The sequence below is a fragment of the Emydura macquarii genome, unplaced genomic scaffold (assembly GCF_026122565.2).
Source record: "Emydura macquarii macquarii isolate MOO-44397 ecotype Brisbane River unplaced genomic scaffold, CSIRO-AGI_Emac_v2 contig_1170, whole genome shotgun sequence".
Lineage (NCBI taxonomy): Eukaryota > Metazoa > Chordata > Testudines > Chelidae > Emydura > Emydura macquarii.
This window is the reverse complement of record NW_027131307.1, coordinates 818,160-838,843: the sequence shown is the minus strand read 5'-3', so window position 1 is coordinate 838,843 and position 20,684 is coordinate 818,160. Positions and strand designations below refer to the sequence as shown.

The 20,684-nt window shown below is 55.9% G+C and overlaps 1 protein-coding gene across 3 annotated transcripts; it reads right to left on the bottom strand.

Annotated features, from left to right (window-relative positions):
* Positions 1-185: 185 nt before the first annotated feature.
* LOC137152330 (uncharacterized) lies at positions 186-20,179 on the bottom strand. Of its 3 annotated transcripts, none has more exons than XM_067546887.1 (18): positions 20,007-20,179; positions 18,386-18,444; positions 17,928-18,020; positions 17,578-17,705; positions 17,160-17,303; positions 16,848-16,922; positions 15,593-15,763; positions 15,037-15,133; positions 14,593-14,816; positions 13,866-14,019; positions 12,057-12,265; positions 11,505-11,622; positions 11,035-11,237; positions 2,670-2,787; positions 2,069-2,238; positions 1,450-1,547; positions 1,222-1,328; positions 186-285 (listed from the first exon to the last, which is right to left on the bottom strand). In XM_067546887.1, the coding sequence occupies exons 1-17, from the start codon at positions 20,027-20,029 to the stop codon at positions 1,223-1,225; spliced, it is 2,190 nt and encodes a 729-aa protein (XP_067402988.1). In that variant the 5' UTR covers positions 20,030-20,179; the 3' UTR covers positions 186-285; position 1,222. The 3 variants fall into 3 exon arrangements, with proteins under 3 accessions (XP_067402988.1, XP_067402989.1, XP_067402990.1); XM_067546888.1 differs by lacking the exon at positions 186-285 and adding an exon at positions 296-589; XM_067546889.1 differs by lacking the exons at positions 186-285; positions 1,222-1,328; positions 1,450-1,547; positions 2,069-2,238 and adding an exon at positions 8,654-8,708 and having other exon boundaries at positions 2,754-2,787.
* Positions 20,180-20,684: the final 505 nt, after the last annotated feature.

Sequence of the window (20,684 nt, the reverse complement as noted above, 5' to 3'; positions counted from 1 at the left end):
GGTGGAGGAGGCTAGTGGTTCCCTGCCCTCTGAGGCTGACCTAGAAGCAAGAGATCCAGCTGCTATTCCAGCTCCATGGCTAGGAGATGCCTGTCCAAGCCCTGATGCCCTTGCTAGCTTCGGGAGGTACCCGGGCTCCTTTGCCACCCCCGTTGCCTCCATTAAAGAGGTACCAGAGTCACAGGTCTGAAGGCCAAGGAGAGTTTATTCTGCTAACAGCTCAGCAAGCTAGGAGCCGGGTGCCCAGTGGTGTGAGGCCTGCAGGCCACGCAATAAGACATACACCTGCAAGGGAAGACACAGTTCAAAAGTGATGGCAGCAGGGCCAACATGGGAGGAAACAGCAGTGATGGGTGCGGCCATCTGGTGGGAGCCATGGGACCCACCTCAGGGGTCTGCCATCTGCACCCTGCAGTGGGATCCTGAGCACCTGCCGGAGGTCAGACCATGGCATGGGGCGAGGTTTGTGATGGTTCCATGGACCCAGGGGGTAGGAGAGTCAGCATCCCTTCCCAGCAGCCCATAGGGCTCGCTCCTGACTCAGGAGCACGGGGTCCCTTGCAGTCAGGGAACGGAGAGGCATGACTCCCTGTGAGGAGGCAGGACACAAGAATTGCAGCGCAGGGAGAAGGAAGTGGCCCACTCTAGGGCACGGCTAGGAGACTGGCCACCATCTGCCCCAGGAGCCAGCCTAGAGAGTTGGACAGTCAACCTCCCTACACCCTGGCTGGCCTCATCTGCTGCCATGGAGATCTGTGGGCCTAGCCTGCAACTGCTTGCCTGAGGCCTAGCATCAATGCGACCGTCTGGGTGTCTGGCTTTCCAGGCCAGACCCACCTGGAGTCCTGCCTGAACAGGGCAGAGCCTCCAGGGGGCTCGGAGGTACGGCTATACCACAGCCAGAGCCAGTCTCCCAGGGGAGCAGACAGACTTGTGCTAGAGCCACGCACGTTAGGGTCTAAAACCAGCTGTATTGTGCCGCAGCTTGGCCAAGAGCTCAGCTCTCAAGGCCACCCAATTCACTGGGTCTGAGCTCGGGCCTTAGGCTGAGTCACTGCCAGAGCTGGCTACTCACTCCCAGCTTCAGTGCAGACATCCCCTGGGTGGTAGAGGCAGACATACCCTGCCCCACGTGTCCCAGGCCAGGGAGGGGTCTGGGCAGGCTGGGTTAGGCGAGGAAGGCTTGCATATCCCAGCGCCTGGGGCATGAAGGTCACTTACCTCAACCCACAGGCCGGTGTGGCACTGACGCCACATCCTCCTCCAGCTGCCGTTGGACCCAGACCCAGAGTGTCTCTGTCAAGGGGTAGCGGCAGCGCAGAGTCAGCCTGGGGAAACAGAGATGTCGGCTTAGCCAGAATGGTGGCAGCTTTTGACATCTCAAGCCAGTTGCCAGCAGCCCCCAAGGATTCAGTCCTGGCCCCAGGGATGGCCCAGAGCTGGTCTCACCTGTACGAGGAGTCTCGGGTGATGATGGGCGATATGGCTGGAACCCCCTCGCGCATGAAGGTTACCTCGTTCTCATACACCAGGTAGCCTCCTTCGAACTGTGCAGGGAGATGTAGGGGTCTGAGGGCAGACACAGCAGCAAAGGAAGCTGGGAATCCCCCCACCCCTGGGAGCTTGGCACCCGAATCCTATTGAAATCCACCCCACTAGAGTCCCAGCCCCATGGAGTCACCGGTGCCAGTGTGTTCCCAGGTCTACCACACAGCCAGGCACAGGCATTAGGTGCACACATCTCGCTGGGTGCCAGGCTTGGGGGGGGGGCTGGAGGGGCCCCATCACCCCAATCTCTGTACCCCCGCTAGCTTGCTCTACGGACACCCCAGCCCACATGGCTGCCCTGCTGCCACCCAGAGATGCTGCACCCCATGGTGAAGCACTGCCAGCCCTGCCAGGCTGCGGCTCTGCCGACATCCTAGTGGGCCCAGCGTGAGGCCATGACTAAACTAGAGAGGGCTGGGCCCTACCCTCCTGTCACCAGACACTCCACCCCAATCTCAGCCACCAGCTGCCGGCCCTCCCCACCCCCAAGGGGGAAGCCTATGTTCCGTGGGGGGCTCACCCGCCGTGTGGTCCCACAGGAGGCCAGTGGGAAGGAGAAGAGGGCCCGCGAGGAATCGGAGGCCATTGGCCCGCAGTCCGGGTCCCTCAGGTGGGTGCGACGGGGGTCAAGGGCAGGCTGGGTGTCCTGGCTCAGCACTGTGGCCACTATGGTGCCGTTGGGCAGGCACACTGTGGCCAAGAAGGGTGGGGGAAGACAGAGTCAGGATCAGGCCCAGACACTCCCCATCACCCCTCCCTCACCCAGCAGGAGCTACTGGGTTAGCATGAGGCTCCCAGACCCCTCTGCCTCCTCCCAAATCCCCTGCATGGTATGGTCAGATCAGGAGGGCTCCATGCCCTGGGGCCAGTGCGGATGCTTCGATCCCAGTTGGGGCATGGGGTGGGGCAGGGACAGAGCTGGGACCAGGATTTGTGGCCCATGGCTGGGGGGAGTGGTGGGGCCTAAGGAATCTCAGCCCAGGTCCCACTGGTTGAGCCAGGTCTAGAGAAAGAACGCCCACGCAAGTGATCACCGCACCACAGGGGGGACAGCTAAGGCCCAGAGGCCCCCCCCACCGGGGACATCCCATGCTAAGTGCCCCCTCCACCTGGTCACTCACCCAGCAACTGCCCCATGGGGAAGGTGCAGACAATGGCAAAGGAAGCCAGGACTGAGCGAGTCTTGTTGTCCCGCAAGGAGAAATCCAGCCGAGCCATCAGCCCTTGGAGAGAGATGCTCTGCGGGGGTGTGATGGCAGGGAGAGGGGTAGGGTGACCTTGGGCACAGCACTAGCCTGGCACCAGTCAGGACCCCTCCCCACCAGGCACCAGGAGAGCCCAGGGCTTGGGAGAAGTCAGGCATCGCTAGTGCGTGGGCTGGCTCTGCTCCCATGTGTGTGAGGGCAGCAGGCCAGGGGTTACCCAGTAGCACTTGCTGGGGATGACATAAGGGGCCCAGGAGGAAGCCAGCCAAACCAGAACGCTAGAGAGAGCTGGATCAGTGGCTTAGCCCATTCCCCAAGGTGCCAGCACCCTACCCCAATTTGTGGCACCACCCCCTTCACCCGTATTCTCTGAGGATTGATGTTGTAGGCAGAGCATGCTGCATTGTGGGACATGGAGTCGCTTCCCACCCATAGGCAACGAGTTTGTATGTTGGAGTCTGCCCATCCTCCATGGCACAGTGGGACGGGGTCAGGTATCATTTCCCGAAGCCCTTGATGCAGGGGGCAGGGCTGGCCTTTCAAAGAAGGGCTTACAAAGCAGATGCTAAGTGACCAAGGAGAGCTAGCGAACAGGGGCAGCAAACAGAGGAGTTTGGGAGGGTCTGTAGGAGGGAGAAAGAATGAAACCACCATGGTTAGGAAAGGCTGCGTTGTCAATGCCAACACCTCTCCTGGCTCCTCCACCTGCACCCGTGTCCGGACAGAGAACCCGACCATGGACGCCTGGTGTGGGTTTGCAGACTGTGGCCTGCATTTCCATGTCATAGAAAGCCAGGCAGGGGAGACATCCAGTGCGAGAGGCGCCTGCTGGTAGGATCTCTCAGGAAGCAGGTGGGAGAACTACAGGAGGCGGTGGCTAGGCTGAAGAGCATCTGTGCCCAAGAGGAATTCATTGAAAACATGCATGTGGAGACCTCCAAGACTGAGGAAGAAATCCAGCTGGAGAGGACTGCAGTAGTACCACAGGGGGAGAAGGAAATGGCTCCTGCACAAGGAGGACAGTGGCTGCTGGTTACTTCTGGCAGCAGGCAGTGCTCTACCCCGGCTCCCAAGCGAAAAAAACCAGTTTGCTGCCCTGGCAACAAGGGATGAAGAATTTCCCCCAAAGGTGGAAGAGGAGAAGCCATGTACCCCAAGGCTGGGGGAATCAGAGCCACCATCCCCAAGAGGAATCAAAGGGTGATGATGGTCGGTGACTCCCTTCTAAGGGGGATGGAGGCACCCATCTGCAGGCCTGACCTGGCATCCGGCAGGTGTGCTGCCTGCCAGGGGCTGTATCTGAGACATTATGGAAGGATAGATGAGGATCGTGTGGCCCTCTGACAACTACTCCATGCTGCTCATCCAAGTGGGCACTAATGATACTGCAAGGTATGACCCTGAGCAGATCAGTAGTGATCCCGGGCTCTGGGAGTGAGGGTGAAAGGGTTGGGGGTACAGGGGGTGTTCTCAGCCATCCTTCCACTCAAGGGTAGGGGGCTGAGCAGAGACAGACACATCCTGGACGCAAATATAGGGCTGCATGCATGGCATCACCAGCTTCCTTGACCATGGGAGCCTGTTCTGAGAAGCAGGACTGCTGAGCACATATGGGGTCCACCTACACAGGAAGGGGAAGAGGATCTTCCGATCCAGCCTGGCTAACCTAGTGACGCAGGGTTTAAACTAGGCTCAACAGGGGCATGAGGAGACAAAAGCCCACAGGTAAGTCCAGCACATGGAGACCTAGGTGGAGGGAATACAAAGGGGAAATCTAATGAACATCTTAATTGTCTGTATACTAATGCAAGAAGTATGGGCAATAAAGAAGAAGAACTAGAAATAATAATGAATAATCACAATTACAACATAATTTAATGTGACTGGAATATTAGTACAGAAGGGTGTAGCTTGCTCAGGAAGGACAAGCAGGGGAAAAAGGGAGGAGGTGTTGCCTTTTATATGTATTACACCTGCACTAAGGTTGAGATAGAAGTGGGATGCAGACCTATTGAAAGTCTCTGGGTAAGGATCAAAGGTGTAAAAAAAAAGGGTGATGTCATGGTAGATATCTACTACAGACCACCACACCAGGAAGAAGAGGTGGATGGGAGTCTTTTAAAACAACAAAATCATTCAAAGCACAGGACTTGGCTGTGATTGGGGACTTCAGCTACCCAGATATCTGCTGGGAAAATAATGCTACAGGGTACAGATTATACAAGAAGTTCTTGGAATGCATCGGAGACAACTTTTTAATACAGAAAGTAGAGAAAGCGACTAGAGGAGAGGCTATTCTGGATTTGATTCTGATAAACAAGGAGGAACTAGTTGAGACTCTGAAAGTGGAAGGCAGCTTGGGTCAAAGAGACCATGAAATGACAGAGTTCATGATTCCAAGGAATGGTAGGAGGGAAACCAGCAGAATAAAGACTACAGACATCAAGAAGAAAGACTTCAACAAACTCAGAGAACTGGCAGGTCAGAGTCGGCAGGAAGGAAGTCTAAGTCTAAGAGTTCAGGAGAGTTGGCAGGTTTTAAAGTGACATTATTAAGGGCACAAGAGCAACTATACCAGTATGTAGGAAAGATAGGAAGTATGGTAAGAGGCCATCCTGGCTTAACCAGGAGATCTTCAATGACATGAAACTCAAAACAGAGTCACACAAGAAATGGAAACTAGGTCAAATTACAAAGGATGAATATAAAAAAACATAAAAAATGTGTAGGGACAAAATTAGCAAGGCCAAGGCCCAAAACAAGATTAAACAAGCTAAGGACATGAAGGGTAACAAGAAAGCATTTTACAAACACATGGGGAGCAAGAGGAAGACCGGGGACAGGGTAGGTCCATTGCTAAGGGCATCTCTGCAGTAAAAACTTAAGTTTTAGGTCGACTTACAGCCACTGCAGTAATTACTGTGCTGGTTCATGTCCACACTGCCCTTCTTCTGTCGGTGTGGCACATCCTCACCAGGAGTGCTTCCACCGGCTTAGGTGGGGCAGTGTGGGGGGCTCAGAGCCTGGGCACTCTGCTCCGGGTGAAGCTCCTTGCCGGGATCCTGGTTGTTGCCATGAGGCTCCCTACTCCCAACCGGGCTGTTACCTGGGTTGCCAGCTCCCCGGTCCCAGCTGGGCTGCCCTCGGGCTCCCAGCTCCCCAGTTCCCAGCTGGAGGCTCAGCTGCACCGAGGCTCCCCACTCCCTGCCAGGAGCCTGGGTGCTGCCCCGAGACTTCCAGCTTCCTGCTGCCCTGCGGCTCACCCCTCCCTGCTGGTTGCCCCCCTGCTCTTGGCTCCTGCTGGGTGACTGTCATGCTCCTGGCAGGAAGTGGGGTGCCTCAGGGCTCTGAGTGGGGAGCCCAGGGGCATCCAGGCTCTAGCTGGAGCCCCCCACCCACGTGGCTTTCTTGTCAGTTTCATGGCTCTAGCATGGAGCCAAGAGTGACAGCCAGTGGCCATGTAAGTAACCTGCAGTGTCCACACAGACACTGTGTCGCTCTAATGCACCAACAGAAACCTACTCCTCTTGCGAAGGTGGAGTTATGTCAGTGTAGTAGCACACTTACATCGGTGGAGCAAGGCTGTAGTGCGGACACTGACATAATGAGGCCAACCTTAGCTGCTTTATGTAGATCTAACACTGTAGTGTAGACCACATCTGTATGAGAAGGGAAAGACAATAACAGAAAATGCAACAAGGCCAAAGTATTAAATGCCTTTCTTGTTTCAGTTTTCATCAAAAAAGTTAGCAGTGATCAGATACTAACAGTGACCTCCGTGTAAATGGGACAGGAGCTGTGACTAAATGAGGAAAAGAACAAGTTAGAATTACTTAGGCTTTGTCTACACTAACACTTATTCCGACAAAACTTTTGTCCCTCAGGGGTGTGAAAAAACACCCCTGAGCAACATAAGTTTTGCCAGCATAAGTACTTGTGTGGACAGTGCTAAGTCAGAGGGAGACGCCCTCCCGCTGACATAGCTACCGCCACTCATTTAGATGGTTTTATTATGTTAGCAGGTGACCTCTCTCCCGCCGACATAACACAGCTACACACACGCTCTTACAGCGGCACAGCTATACTGATACAGCTGTGCCACCGCACATTTTAAGTGCAGACTAGCCCTTAGACAACTTAGATGTCTTCAACTCATCAGGGCCTGACAAAACACCTCCTAGAATACTTGAGGAACTAGCTGAAGAGATTTATGAGCAATTATCGATTATCTTTGAGAACTCATGGAGGATGGGAGAGATAGTTGAGGACTGGAAAAGGGAAAATATAGTATCTATCTATAAAAAGGGGAACAAAGACAACCCAAAGAATTATAGACCAGTCAGTTTAACTTCTGTACCCAGAAGGATACTGGAGCAAATAATCAAACATTCTATTTGTAAGAAAATAAAGAGATAAGTAACAGTCAACATGAATTTCTCAAGAACAAATCATGTCAAAGCAACCTAATATCCTTCTTTGACAAGGTAACAAGTCTCATGGATGGGGGGGAAGCAGTAGATGTGATATATCTAGACTTTAGTAAGGCTTTTGATGCTACCTCACATAATCTTCTCATAAAGAAGCAAGAGATGTGTAGGCTAGGCAAACCTACTATAAGGTGGGTGCACAACTGGCTGGAAAACTGTACACAATTGAGCTGGAAGGGCATATTGAGTGGGTCCCGCAGGGATCTGTCCTGGGTCCAGTTCTATTCAATATCTTCATCAATGCTTTAGATAATGGCATAGAGAATACACTTACAAAGTTTGTGGACGACACCAAGAAGGTAGAGGTTGCAAGTACTTTAGAGGATAGGATTAACATTCAAAATGATCTTGACAAACTGGAGAAATGGTCTGAATTAAGCAGGATGCAATTCAATAAGGACAAATGCAAAGTAATACAATTAGGAAGGAATAATCATCTGCACACATACAAAATGGGAAATGACTGCCTACGAAGGAGTATTGCAGAAAGGGATGGGGGGGGGGTTACAGTGGATTACAAACTATGGGTCAACAATGCAATACTGTTGCATAAAAAGCAAATAGCATTCTGGAATGTATTAGCAGGAGTGGTATAAGCAAGACACAATAAGTAATCTTTCCGCTCTACTCCGCACTGATAAGGCCTCAGCTGGAGTACTGTGTCCAGTTCTTGGCACCATACTTCAGGAAAGATGCGGACTAATTGGAGAGACAAAAATGGCTAAATGACTAAAACATGACCTCCAAGGAAGATTGAAAAAATGGGGTTTGTTTAGTCTGGAGAAGAGAAGACTGAGGGGAGATATGAGAGCCTTCTAGTACATAAAAGTTTGTTATAAAGAAAGTGATAAGTGGTTCTCCTTGACCACTGAGGACGGGGCAAGAAGTAATAGGCTTAAATTGCAGCAACAGTGCTTTAGGTCAGACATCAAGAAAAACGTAATGGTCAGGGTAGTTAAGGACTGGAATAAATTGCCTAGACTGGTTGTGGAATCTCTGCCACTGGAAGTTTTTACTAACAGGTTAGAAAAACACCTGCTAGGGATGGTCTAGAGCAGCAGTTTCCAACCTTCTTGAGTGTTCGGACCCATTTTTAACCTCCAAACATTTCGTGGACCACTACTGCACTGGGCAGCACAGAATGGGAAGGAGGTGAACATCCCGCAGTGCTGAAGGAACAGGTCCAAGACTATGTAGAAAGATTGGACATACACAAGTCAATGGGGCCAGATGCAATGCATCGAGGGTGCTGAGGGAGTTGGCTGATGTGATTTCAGAGACATTGGCTATTATCTCTGAAAGTTCATGGCAATTGGGGGAGGTCCCTGATGACTGGAAAAAAGCAAATATAGTGCCCATCTTCAAGAAAGGGAAGAAAGAGGATCCAGGGAACTACAGACCGGTCAGCCTCACCTCAATCCCTGGAAAAATCATGGAGCAGGTCCTCAAGGAATCCATTTTAAGGCACCTGGAAGAGAGGAAGGTGATCAGGAACAGTCAACATGGATTCACCAAGGGAAAGTCATGCCTGACCAACCTGATCGCTTTCTGTGGATGTGGGGAAAGTGGTGAACGTGATATACCTTGACTTTAGCAAAGCTTTTGATATGGTCTCCCACAGTATTCTTATCAGTAAGTTAAGAAAGTATGGGTTGGATGAATGGACTATAAAATGGATAGAGAACTGGCTAGAGCATAGGGCTCAATAAGTAGTGATCAATGGCTCCATGTCTAGCTGGCAGCCAGTAACAAGCGGAGTGCCCCACGGGTCAGTCCTGGGGCCGGTTTTGTTCAACATCTTCATTAATGATCTGGAGGATGGGGTAGATTGCACCCTCAGCAAGTTTGCAGATGACACTAAGCTGGGGGGAGTGGTAGATACCCTGGAAAGTAGGGATAAGATACAGAAGGACCTAAACAAATTGGAGGATTGGGCCAAAAGAAATCTGATGAGGTTCAACAAGGACAAGTGCAGAGTCCTGCACTTAGGATGGAAGAATCCCATGCACAGCTACAGACTGGGGACCGACGAGCTAGGCAGCAGTTCTGCAGAAAAGGATCTAGGAGTAACAGTGGATAAGAAGCTGGATATGAGTCAGCAGTGTGCCCTGGTTGCCAAGAAGGCTAATAGCATATTGAGCTGCATTAATAGGAGCATTGCCAGCGGATCGCGGGAAGTGATTATTCCCCTCTATTCGGCATTGGTGAGGCCGCATTTGGAGTATTGTGTCCAGTTTTGGGCCCCCCACTACAAAAAGGATGTGGACAAGTTGGAGAGAGTCCAGCAGAGGGCAACAAAAATTATTAGGGGGCTGGAACACAAGACTTATGAGGACAGGCTGAGGGAACAGGGCTTGTTTAGTCTGCAGAAGAGAAGAATGAGGGGGGGGATTTGATAGCAGCCTTTAACTACCCGAAAGGGGGTTCAAGGGAGGATGGAGCTAGGCTGTTCTCAGTGGTGGCAGATGACAGAACAAGGAGCAATGGTCTCAAGTTGCAGTGGGGGAGGTCTAGGTTGGACATTAGGAAAAGATTTTTCACTAGGAGGGTGGTGAAGCACTGGAATGGGTTACCTAGGGAGGTGGTGGAATCTCCATCTTTAGAGAGTTTTAAGCTGCGGCTTGACAAAGCCCTCGCTGAGATTATTTAGCTGAGGTTAGTCCTGCTTTGAGCAGGCGATTGGACTAGATGACCTCCTGAGGTCCCTTCCAACTCTATGATTCTATGCTACTAGTTTTATTTGAAATTGTACATTTCCTTGGTGAGGATGTTATTATTTTCTTTTCCGCGGACCCCGTGTAGTAGCCTCATGGAGCACTAGGAGTCCACAGACCACAGGTTGGGAACCACTGGTCTAGATAATGCTTGGTCCCATCTCAGTGCAGGGGATTGGACTACACAACCTATCGGTAGTACATTTTTATGATTCTTGCTCAGGGCACATGAGGACACCAGAACCCAGAGAAGATGAGCCAGAGAGTCTCATTGTTGCTACAGTGAGGCTCTCGTGAGAGCCAGGCTGCACTGGGTGGCATGATCCACAGCAGTCACCCTCTTCTTTTGCGGTTCCATCGAGGGTTGGAAGATTGCTGTTGTGCTGTCCCAGCTAAAGTGGGACTGAAAGCAGTTTGCCAGCAGTGACAATTCCAGGAGAACCTTGGATGAAGTTTTCCAAACATCATGAACAAGCTGAAGTGTTTTGGTCTTTGTGATTGTTTTGGTTAGAAATGAGGGGGAGTCCCCCGGTTTTATTACTGTTTTTCCAAGCCAGCAAGTGGGGTGGGGAGAAAGCCTCGGCCCAGGTTTTGCCCTGGGTTCCCAGATGAAAGTAGTTCTCCGGTGGAGAATGACTCAGAGCTGGGCTTTCCAGGCCACAGGTAAATTCAACATCTTGAAAATTTCTCACAAAATGAAAGTTCTGAAAAAGTTTCAAGTCAGGAAAAACGTGTCCTTTTGAATTCTAGAAAATGGTTCTGTGATGGTAATAGCCTGGAAAAGTCAGAACTAAATAGCTCAGAATGACAAAGCTGGAATAATTTATTTTGACTGTCCGCATCCAAATTTACACATTCCTGAGAACCATTTACGTTTCAGGAAAGTTGAGTTTGTCAATTGAAAACTGGCCCATTAAAGTCTGACCAGCCCCAGTGTGTTCGGCGAGAGATGGGAACATGTGACTGTCCCAGGGTAGGGGAGACAACTTTTTTTCTTGTTCCCTCACAGGAGAACTGGTATCCCCTCCCTCGCTCCCCATCCCCAGCTCAGCCCCAATGGTGGGGGGTTCTGCCACCTACCTCATACACCAGCCCAGCAGCCAGAAGGGGTACAGCCAGGCGGAAATGGCGGCCATCATCTGAGACTGTGTAGTTGTGGGCAGATGCTAGCTGGCTTAGGGGCCGCTCCCCAACATAGGGAACCCAGAACCGGTCCAGGGTCCCGTGGGTCATCAGCAGGGCCAGCGCCCCAGCCTCACAGAAGCCCTGGAAGGTGGGGAGCACTGGCAGGAGGAGACAGGGTCAAACAGGGGTCCAGTCCCTCTGAGCAGCCAGACCCCGCGCTGGGATGTGGGAAGCTACAGGGCATGGCCAGGGCACGGCCAGGAGCCACTGACCACCAGAGGCACAGGACCCCCCCACGCCTTCCCCACTCATACCAACCCTGGGCCCTGCTTGCCCATGTCACCTATCTCCATTCACAGCACCCAGCCCATACCCCCACAGCACCCCCAGGCTCCAACCAGCCTGCGCGCCCCCCCCCTGCTCACCCACGTCCGGGACATCACAGCTGATGACACCTGGCTGGGTGAAGGCTTCACCCGTGGGCACCAGCCGCAGGGTGTAGTTGAGGTGCAGAGTGTAGTGCCGGAGGGGGCCATGCAGATACTGCAGGGAGGAATGAATGGGTCAGTGTGGGGCTCAGGAGCCAGACAACCCCACCCCAGCCCTCCATCAGGCAAGCTAGTGCAATGTCCACCCCCATGGGGAGCCCCATAGCATAGGGGTGCTGTGTGAAATGGGCATCCCAAAGGCACTGCCTGGATAGGCCTCCTGACGATTATAGGCCCAGCCATGGTCTGGGACCCTTCTCTTCCGCCCCCCTCCAAGCCACTGACTGCTGTCAGCCTCCTCCACCACTGATGGTCAGGGCAGCCCCAGAGCACAAGAGATGGGGGAGCCCTGGGGCTCTGACCGCAGCTGATCGCATCCTCATGTACACAGGAGCCCACGGCCCTGGCCAGCCCCCAGACGGGATGAGAAAATTTGAGAGGTTGCATTGTGTCTGGGGGCCCCTGCCTCTCCCCCCACCCTCCCTTTACCTGCTGCTGCACCAAGGGGTCAGCAAAGGGCACCCGCAGGCCAAAGGCCCTGGTGCCGTTAGGATTGGGGGCCTCATGGGGGTCAAAGCCACGGCCTTCGGCCTCAGGGCGGCTGAAGGGATGTCCACCAACCGAGACAGACACGAACTCCACGTCGGGCAGGAAGTGCCCCAGGCGCACCTTGAAGTAGCCCTGCGCTGCCACGGTGTCTGGGGAAGGAAGGAGATGGGGATGCACCAGGTGGTGGTGGGGTCACTCAGCACTCCAAGGGCTTCGATCCTCCCCCCACGCAGCCAGGGCTGCCACCCCAAGGGGCCATGACTCATGGGTGGGAACCTCTGGAAGACACCATGCCCAGGGCAATGGCCCCAGCTGAGATCATCATAGGCTCATCTTGAGATTTCATACCTAAAATAGCCCCCAGTGGAGAATGGGGGAATTTTTGTAATATTTTATGGCAAATATGCATGAGTCAGTTTCCCTATTCAGTCTGCATTGCTACCCAATGGCTGGGAAGGAGTTAATTGCTCCTCTGGGCCAGCCAGGGGAATAAGTGCTAGGTGCTGAAGTCATGTAGCAGCAGGTAAGCCTAGCTAGGTTTATGTCTGGGCCAGCCCACATCCACACTGAGTGCCCTGCAGAAACAACAGGCCAGGGGAGCTAGAACCACTGAACTCAGAACCGCCAGCAGCCCAGGGACGAGGCGCCATGGAACACAGCAGTGCTGCCCCACAGGGTAAAGACTGACTGAAGGACTCAGCTGCCCAGGGCAGGCACACACAGCGGCAGCCTGGGGAACGCAGAGCAGGGCATGGACTCGGAGTTCCACTTCACTTTCCCACGCTGACCCAAGGATCCTGCCGCGCTGCATTGTTGGTGCCTGACAAACACTGGTTTGCTTAGCAAAGGCTCCCCTGGCTGCATCCTCTCACTGCATGGCTCTGTCGGGCTGAACGTCGGTGTGGACTCACTGGAGGCCAGGGCATGGAAGAGTAGCAGAGCCATGGGGCTCGCCGTCGGGAAAGAAACCCAGCTAAGCCTAGGGCCCAGCATACATGGGGCACTCCCCAAAGACACAGGCTGGGGCATTGGACACTGGAAAGCCCAGTACAGAAATGGGGCTTTTCCCTGCAAACAAACCAACATTTCTGGAAGGGGAAAGGCAAAGGTCTCATGAAGGGTCAATAGGGTGGGGCGAGGAACCAGGGACAGGGAGTCTGGAGTATTTGAATGAGCCAAAAATCCTCCCCGAGTTGTGACTGACAGGGTATAAGAGGTGACATTTAATCCCGCATTTTAGACTAAAACCCAAGTCTAGGGCTCCCTCCCACAGAAGGAACCATCTCCATCTGCCCCACCTGCCACCCGCTTCTGAGTGGGGCAGTCCTGTGCTCAGTCACACAGAGTGAGGGGTGGGCAAGAGGAAAACCCAAATGAGGTATTTTGAATGCGGGGAGGTCAGTGGAGTTGAGCTGGGATGTTTCGGTTCCGTTTCCTCTACCCCAGACACCCCAAATTCCCGGTCCTGCTCCCATCCCCCAGCCCCAGCCAAACCCTAGCCTCAGTTCCCCTGGAGATCCTCTGTCTGCCAGAGCATCTCCTCCCCTCCGGGAGCTCGGCTGCGGATGGGCGGTTTGAAGAAAGAAGCTTGAGGGCTTCTTTTAGGACTGGCACCTCTTGTGTATCCAGAACTCCCTCCCATGGGGAAAGCAGCGCAGGAGCCGGGGCTGCCAGCGCCGCTTTCCTGTCACGCTGGAGGTGTGTGCAGTGGGGTCCGGCCAGGGCGCAGGGCCCCGGTGCTGCACCTACCGTCAATGAGCAGGGGCATCTGTGGGGAGAACAAGGTGCGGATGGGACGGTAGCTGAGGTGACGGGTCCGGTCACTTTCATCCCCTTGCCAGTGTCGGTCCAGCAGCAGATTGATGCTGTACCTGGTGCCATATCGATTCCCCACCACAGCGCTCTGGGGGGAGGAAGGAGGAGCAGTAACACCCCTTATGGGGAGACCCTGAGAGAGCTCAGTCCAGGGGACAGCCAGGACTAGCTCTGCCATCAACACCCCCCCACTTGCAGCCCCGTGGGGGTGAAGGGATGGACAGAGCACAGCTGTTCCTACTCGGGGAGCCAGGGATTCTGGGAGAGATGCTGCAGGGAGAGGGAGGCTGACAGCATCTCTCAGATCGTGGGCACAGAGTGGGCAGCAGCAGAAGTTAAGGGGCACTGCACCGGTCATGGATTGGAGATTCAGGCCAGCGCCCACCTCAGGCCATGCTGTGACTCCTAGAGTCTAGTAGGCCACAGCAGGGGGGCTGGGAGCCAGGACTCCTGGGTTCTCCTCCAGCTTTGCCACTGCCCTGCTGAGTGACCGTGGGAAGTCCCTCCCCTTGGAGACCTCATTTTCCCCCTTATCTAATGTAGACTGAGCACTTTGGAGCCACCTCAGTCCCAAGGATCTTGGTGCAGCACCCAACCTGGGGCAGCTCCCCCACAGCCCCGTAGGCTGCACTGCCTCATGCCCGGGAACCTGCATGCTGACCTGCAGCAGCCCCCCGGAGGCACCGATGGGCACTGTGATGCTGATGAGCCTGGTGTCTGTCTGGAAGGTGTACCCGTTGCGTGCGACAGTGGCTGCGTCGATCAGACGACCATCCAGGCCCATCTGAGCCACCTCATCTTGGTACCGCTCTGGCCAGAGCACCAGGGAAGGCAGGATCCGCGGCGTTACCCAGCTCAGGGCTGTGGCATTGACCGTGGGGGAGTCTAGGGACAGGAGGCCATGAGCCCCTCTTCATCGCCCAGCCAGTTCCCCTCAATCCCAAGCCACCTGGGCTCCCCCCACAACTCCACCAGTGCTCCTCAGTCCTGTCCGGCAGGGCCTTGCTATCCCAGGCCCAGGTTCCTCCCTGCACAGCTCTGCCAGTGCCCCTCAATTCCCCCCAGCCTCCTGCTATCCCAGCCCTGGGGTCATTCCATGACTCACTGATGGGGCAGGCCACAGCTGTGTCCACCATGAGGATCATCCAGGCCTCTTTGTAGAACACTGTCGCCCTGGCCACTTCTACCTCCAGTCCCTCCACCTGTGGAGAGTGGATCAGTGGAGGGGCACAGAGGGGGGCCCCCAGGCTCCTGCCACATCCAGCCCTGGCAGGGAGTCTGAAATCTGGTGTGACTGGCAGTAACGCAGGGGGCCCCGTGGCATGCACCAGTGCTGAGTCAGCACATGACTGCTCCTTCTCCCCAGCACAGCTGGGCACGAGCCCATGGTGCAGCCAGAGGGCATAGGGTGCCAGCGAAACCCAGGCTCCAGGAGACCCACAGTGTCCCCCCCCCCCAACTGCCCTACTGTGCCCTCCCAACCGCCCCACTGTGCGGTTAGCTCCCACACACCCACTGGGTCCCATAGTGGCCCCCCCCAACTGCCCCACTGTGCAGCTAGCTGCCACACACCCCACTGGGTACCATAGTGCCCCCAAGCACCCCCCAGCCACACCCCACTGTGGAAACCTTGCCCTACCCCCCCTCCCATTTCCCCTCACTGTGGCTATCTCGCTCTGGGGTGTGCCGTAGGGCGCGCGGAAGAGAACACGGGTGGCCGTGGTGTTGACCCCGTAACCCAGGCTGTGGGCCCGCGTGGCCGGCATGCTGAGCAGGGAGCCATTCTGGAAGTGGAAGACAATCTGCCACACTTGGTTCAGTGACCCCTGGGCCTGCAGGGGGGAAAGACATGGGGTGAGCCCCCCATATGCTGGGGAGATGTCTGCTCTAGGTCCCGGCACTGTTAGGATACCCGCCCTCCACAGCCATCCCATGGGTCAGAGATTATGGCCCTGCAAGAGTCCCAGCCCTCTATGGGGCATCAGCCCAGCTCATCACTCCCTGGCCCCTGGGCTAATAGCATATTGGGCTGCATTAGGAGGGGCATTGCCAGCAGGTCACGGGAAGTGATTATTCCCCTCTATTCGGCATTGGTGAGGCCGCATTTAGAATATTGTGTCCAGTTTTGGGCCCCCCACTACAAAAAGGATGTGGACAAGTTGGAGAGAGTCCAGCGGAGGGCAACAAAAATGATTAGGGGGCTGGAGCACAGGACTTATGAGGAGAGGCTGAGGGAACAGGGCTTGTTTAGTCTGCAAAAGAGAAGAATGAGGGGGGATTTGATAGCGGCCTTTAACTACCTGAAAGGGGGTTCCAGGGAGGATGGGGCTAGGCTGTTCTCGGTGGTGGCAGATGACAGAACAAGGAGCAACTGTCTCAAGTTGCAGGGCGGGAGGTCTAGGTTGGACATTAGGAAAAAGTTTTTCACTAGGAGGGTGGTGAAGCACTGGAATGGGTTACCTAGGGAGGTGGTGGAATCTCCATCCTTAGAGGTTTTTAAGCTGAGGGTTGACAAAGCCCTGGCTGGGATGATATAGCTGAGGTTAGTTCTGTTTTGAGCAGGGGGTTGGACTAGATGACCTCCTGAGGTCCCTTCCAACTCTAATATTCTATGATTCTATGACACATGTGGCAGGAGCAATCTGGCCAGCTCCACAGGGCACCTGCCTCCTCTGTGCTCTGGGGAGTCTGCACCTGCTGGGCAGCAAAGAGGCCCAATACCTGGTGCAGGGGAACCTGGCCATGAGGCAGCAGGCCAGTCAAGTGCACTGGGTCTCAGCTGCTCTGGGGGCAGCATACGCTGGGGACAATACTCTCCCCGGGTGCCCAGGCCAAGATCAGGGCACCATCCATGGCTGCAAGGGGGCCCCATGCCCTGCAGGACCAGGATGTCACAGCTGCACCAGCCTCACGCACCACTGGCCAGGCTGCGATCCAGTCCTCATTCAGTGCTTCGCTGGTGATGCCTGGCACAGCCCGCCGGACCGAAACCTGCAACAGGAGAAGGACACGGGCAGGCTGGGGACAGAACTCCTGTTATGGGACCCCCTACAGTGGTATCACTTCACACAGGGGCCTGCAGGGAGTCCCCCCCACCCAGTCCTCCCACCCCCAGTTCCCCCCAGGGCTGTGGACCAGGGATCCCTACCAGGATTCCCCCCATGAGACGGATCCTGCTCTCCCACCCCATCCTCCACCATGGGGCCTCTGCCCCCGCCCCCTCCTCACCTCCATGTAGTTCTCCTCACAGATGATCTCACGGGGGCTCCAGGGGCCTCCCAGGGGGCAGCTGATGGTCACATCATAGGGGACTCTGGGCCCCACAACACCCGTCACCTCCACCCGCAGCTGCAGGCTGAATTCCTGGTCAAACTGGGGTCCCCAGGGGAAAAGATAGTACAGGCTAAACCCTGCAGTTGGCTGGGACCCCCCCAAACCAGGGACTCTGCCCAGCCTGGGGCTGATCCGGCACAGGAGATGGGACAGGCACCCAGACACCAAGTCTCAGGGGGAGAAGAACTGGCTGCCCAGCTCTTGCAGGACTCCTGGGTCCTAGCCCCAGTTCTGGGAGGGGAGTGGGGTCTAGCGGGCTACAGGGCTGGGGGCTGGCAGTTAGGACTCACATGATCACACACAGGGCACTCACCGTGTTGCGGACAGAACAAGCCAAGAAGGAGATGCGGAGCTGCGGGTTCCCATGGAGGTCGGTGCTCGCCGTGAATCCGCACTGCGAGGCCAGGTGCCTTGTCACCTCTATGTACTGCCCCGACTCAGCTGGGGGGGAGAGAGCAGCTGGGACCCCCACTGGTACATGCTCCACCACACAGCACCTGAGCCCAGGCATCCCCATCAGCATCCCACCCAATGGCCTCCTCCCCAAAATGCACGATCCCAGAACCCTGCCCATGGGCCATGCCTCGCCCCAGCCACTGCTCCGGCAAGCCAGGAAGTGCCCAGATTCCTCAGAGTGAATCCCCCGGGCCCCTCCCCACTCACAGTAGACTCCATAGCTCCAGCGGCTCTGCCCCAGGAACTCCTTGTCCAGCCAGATCCAGAAGAAACGGCCCCGGCACTCAGTGTGAGCGGCTCCTGGGGAGATTGGCAGTGTCATCAGGGCATCCCCCGGCCCTGGGGACACCTCAGAGTGCGGGTATTGCTCCAGGTCACAGGCCAGCTGTGCTCAGAGCAGCCGCCTCCCCATTGGCCAGCCCCAGCCTGCCCCCTCAGCCACAATGCCCCCCTGTGCCACCACCCCCCGTCTCCTGGTCCACCCCAGTTACTGCTGCCCTCGGGGACCCCCCCAGTTCCACCCCCACCAGAGCCCTTTGGTGGTTGTCAGAGTCTCGGTGCCCAGCACCCTAAATCAGGCTGAGCCAGTCTAAGCTCCCCCGAGCCATGGGATCCCCCTTTCCCCCACACACACAGGCAGCATCACCCAGCCCCCGGAGACTCACCATCAGGAAAGGGCATGGAGCCTCCATGCCACAGCATCACCAGCCAGAGCAGGCCCAGCCTGCAAAGAGGAATGGGGCAGTGTCACCCAGAATACAGGGGCTGCCCCTCCACTGGATCCCTCCTGGGCTCTAGCCCCAGTTCTGGGCAGAGAAGGGGTCTATGGATTAGCGCAAGACAGCCTCCTCCATCCCCCCTGCACACAGACCCTCATCCTGGGCTCCCTGCAAGTGTTCTTTGGGCACAGATGGACTTTGCTCCCCCATCCAACCCCAGAAGCTCACCTACAGGGCTCGGGTTGCCCACCAGAGAGGACATGGGTTCAAAACCCAGCTTAGGCAGGTGCCCTGTGTGACTATGACCAAGTCCCTTAGCCTGTGCCTCAGTTTCCCCATCAGTACAAGAGGGATACATGCTCCCTGGGAATGACTATTGCAGATGGCCAGGGGATGGGCTTGGGTCAGCGCCCCAGTGGAGCACCCAGCACACACTGGGGCCCTGTATATTTGTAACTTGGGGTGCTTTGGGCCCCAAGGCACTGGGTGAAGGTTTGGGGCTGGACACCTGCAATGCAGAGCCCCGTAGTCCAGATGGACAAATGGCTGTGCCCCAGGAGAGGGCAGTTATGGAAGCTTGCTCTGTGCCCTTGCTAGCCTTCATCTCAGCTGTGCTGAATCTGGGGTTGTGAGATGGTGGGACAGATCCCTTCTGAGATCCGCACCCACACCTGCTGGACACTGCTGTACCAACCTCCCCCGCCAGGCCCTGACCAATCCCAGCCCCCGACACACACACAGTGCCAGGTGCTGCACAGTTCCTGCCATAGCAGTTAAGACAGAGCTTGGATACCCACCCCCTTTGTCCCAGTGGACCCTCTCCTCTGACCTGGGCTGGAGGAAACCCACCCACAGCAGTGCAGGGACTATGACACAGTGATGAGCCAGACATGCTCCCCCCACCCAACTGTGGGGAGGCAGCACCTCCCCCTGGCCCTATACCTTCCACGCCCAGGCAGGGCTGCCAGCATGGGGCATTCCCAGGTTGCTGGGAGCACTGAAATAGACGAGGCCTTGATAGCAGCACCGTCCCCACACAGCCTTGGAGCCAAGAGACACCTCCTCCCCCCACTGAGAACCAAACCCAAACACCAGCCACACACCCTTGGCATGGCTGGGACCCCGACACCTCCTACACCAGTGACACTGGCCAGCCTGGTGACAGAGACCTGCCTACTGCGCCCACGACAGTCAGAGATGGGGGAGGGGCAAGTGTACTTGCAGATATCGGCTGGAGATTTTGGGGGCCCAGGCCGCTTACAGATACTACCCGCCCCCCAACCAGCTGGAAATGGAGGGGGACCCCCGACCTGCTTACACATTCTGCCCACCCCCCAAATGGGCCAGAAAAGGGGGGGGGGAGTGCAGCCTGTTTACAGATACTGCCCACCCCCAACTGGCCGGAGATGGGGGGCTAGCCTGCTTATAGACACTCAACATATCATCACCCCCACCCCCCAGGAAGAGCCCAGCCCATCTTTACCCCCCACCAGGATTTCCTGCCCCTGCCTTCTAGCCATTACACCATTGCTGGAGCAGGCCCCCCTCACCAGTGCACGCCACTTACCCCATAAGGAGCCTGGTGGGCATGCCAGCTGCCTGGGGAAATATCCACCTCAGCTGTGCAACGTCCCACTCCACGAGAGCCGCAGAGCCACTGGTGCTATGGGGAGTGCAGGCTATTCAGGGTGGGTGCTACCCACACCTGCTCCCTGGTAGGGCTGGCAGCTGAGTTGCTTGGCTTGGTGGGGACTGGCTGGGAACTGGGCGAGTGGAGCTCTATGGCCTTGGAGAAGAGGTGAGGAAGGGGGGCTGAGCTGCCCCGGGCTGGAGGAGGCAGGACTCCTGGGTTCCATCCCCAGCTCAGGGGCAGGGGTGTACAATCTAATTAGTTAGAAGGGGGCGGGGGCTGGGAGGCAGAGCTCTTGTGGTCTATTGCCAGCTGTGTCACTGCCCTGCTGGCATGACCTTGGACATCTCTGGCCCTTTATGTACCTCTGTTTGCCCTCCCATCCTTGGGATCAGTAGGGCACTGTCAGTGCTGTGCCCAGCCCACCATGGGTCCCAGTCGCGGTTGGCGGGGTGTCTGCACAGCACGCAGCCTGGTGTGAGTGTCCGATCTCAGCTGGAGCAGAGGATGCGTCTGTGCATCTCAGTCAGAGGGGCTCTGCAGCGACACACGCTCAGGGCTGGTGCAGTGCCAGGTACACTGTGGTCCCCCACATCTGATTGGCTGATGTTGATG

Excerpts from the sequence above, each read along its gene's own strand:
- LOC137152330 (XM_067546887.1), bottom strand. The coding sequence starts at position 20,029 with ATGCCCACCAGGCTCCTTATGGG. Across the intron at positions 18,445-20,006 it reads CCCACCAGGCTCCTTATGGG|GCTGGGCCTGCTCTGGCTGG; the intron begins GTAAGTGGCGTG and ends TCCTCTTTGCAG. Across the intron at positions 2,788-11,034 it reads CTGCTGGGCTGGTGTATGAG|AGCATCTCTCTCCAAGGGCT; the intron begins GTAGGTGGCAGA and ends ACACCCCCGCAG.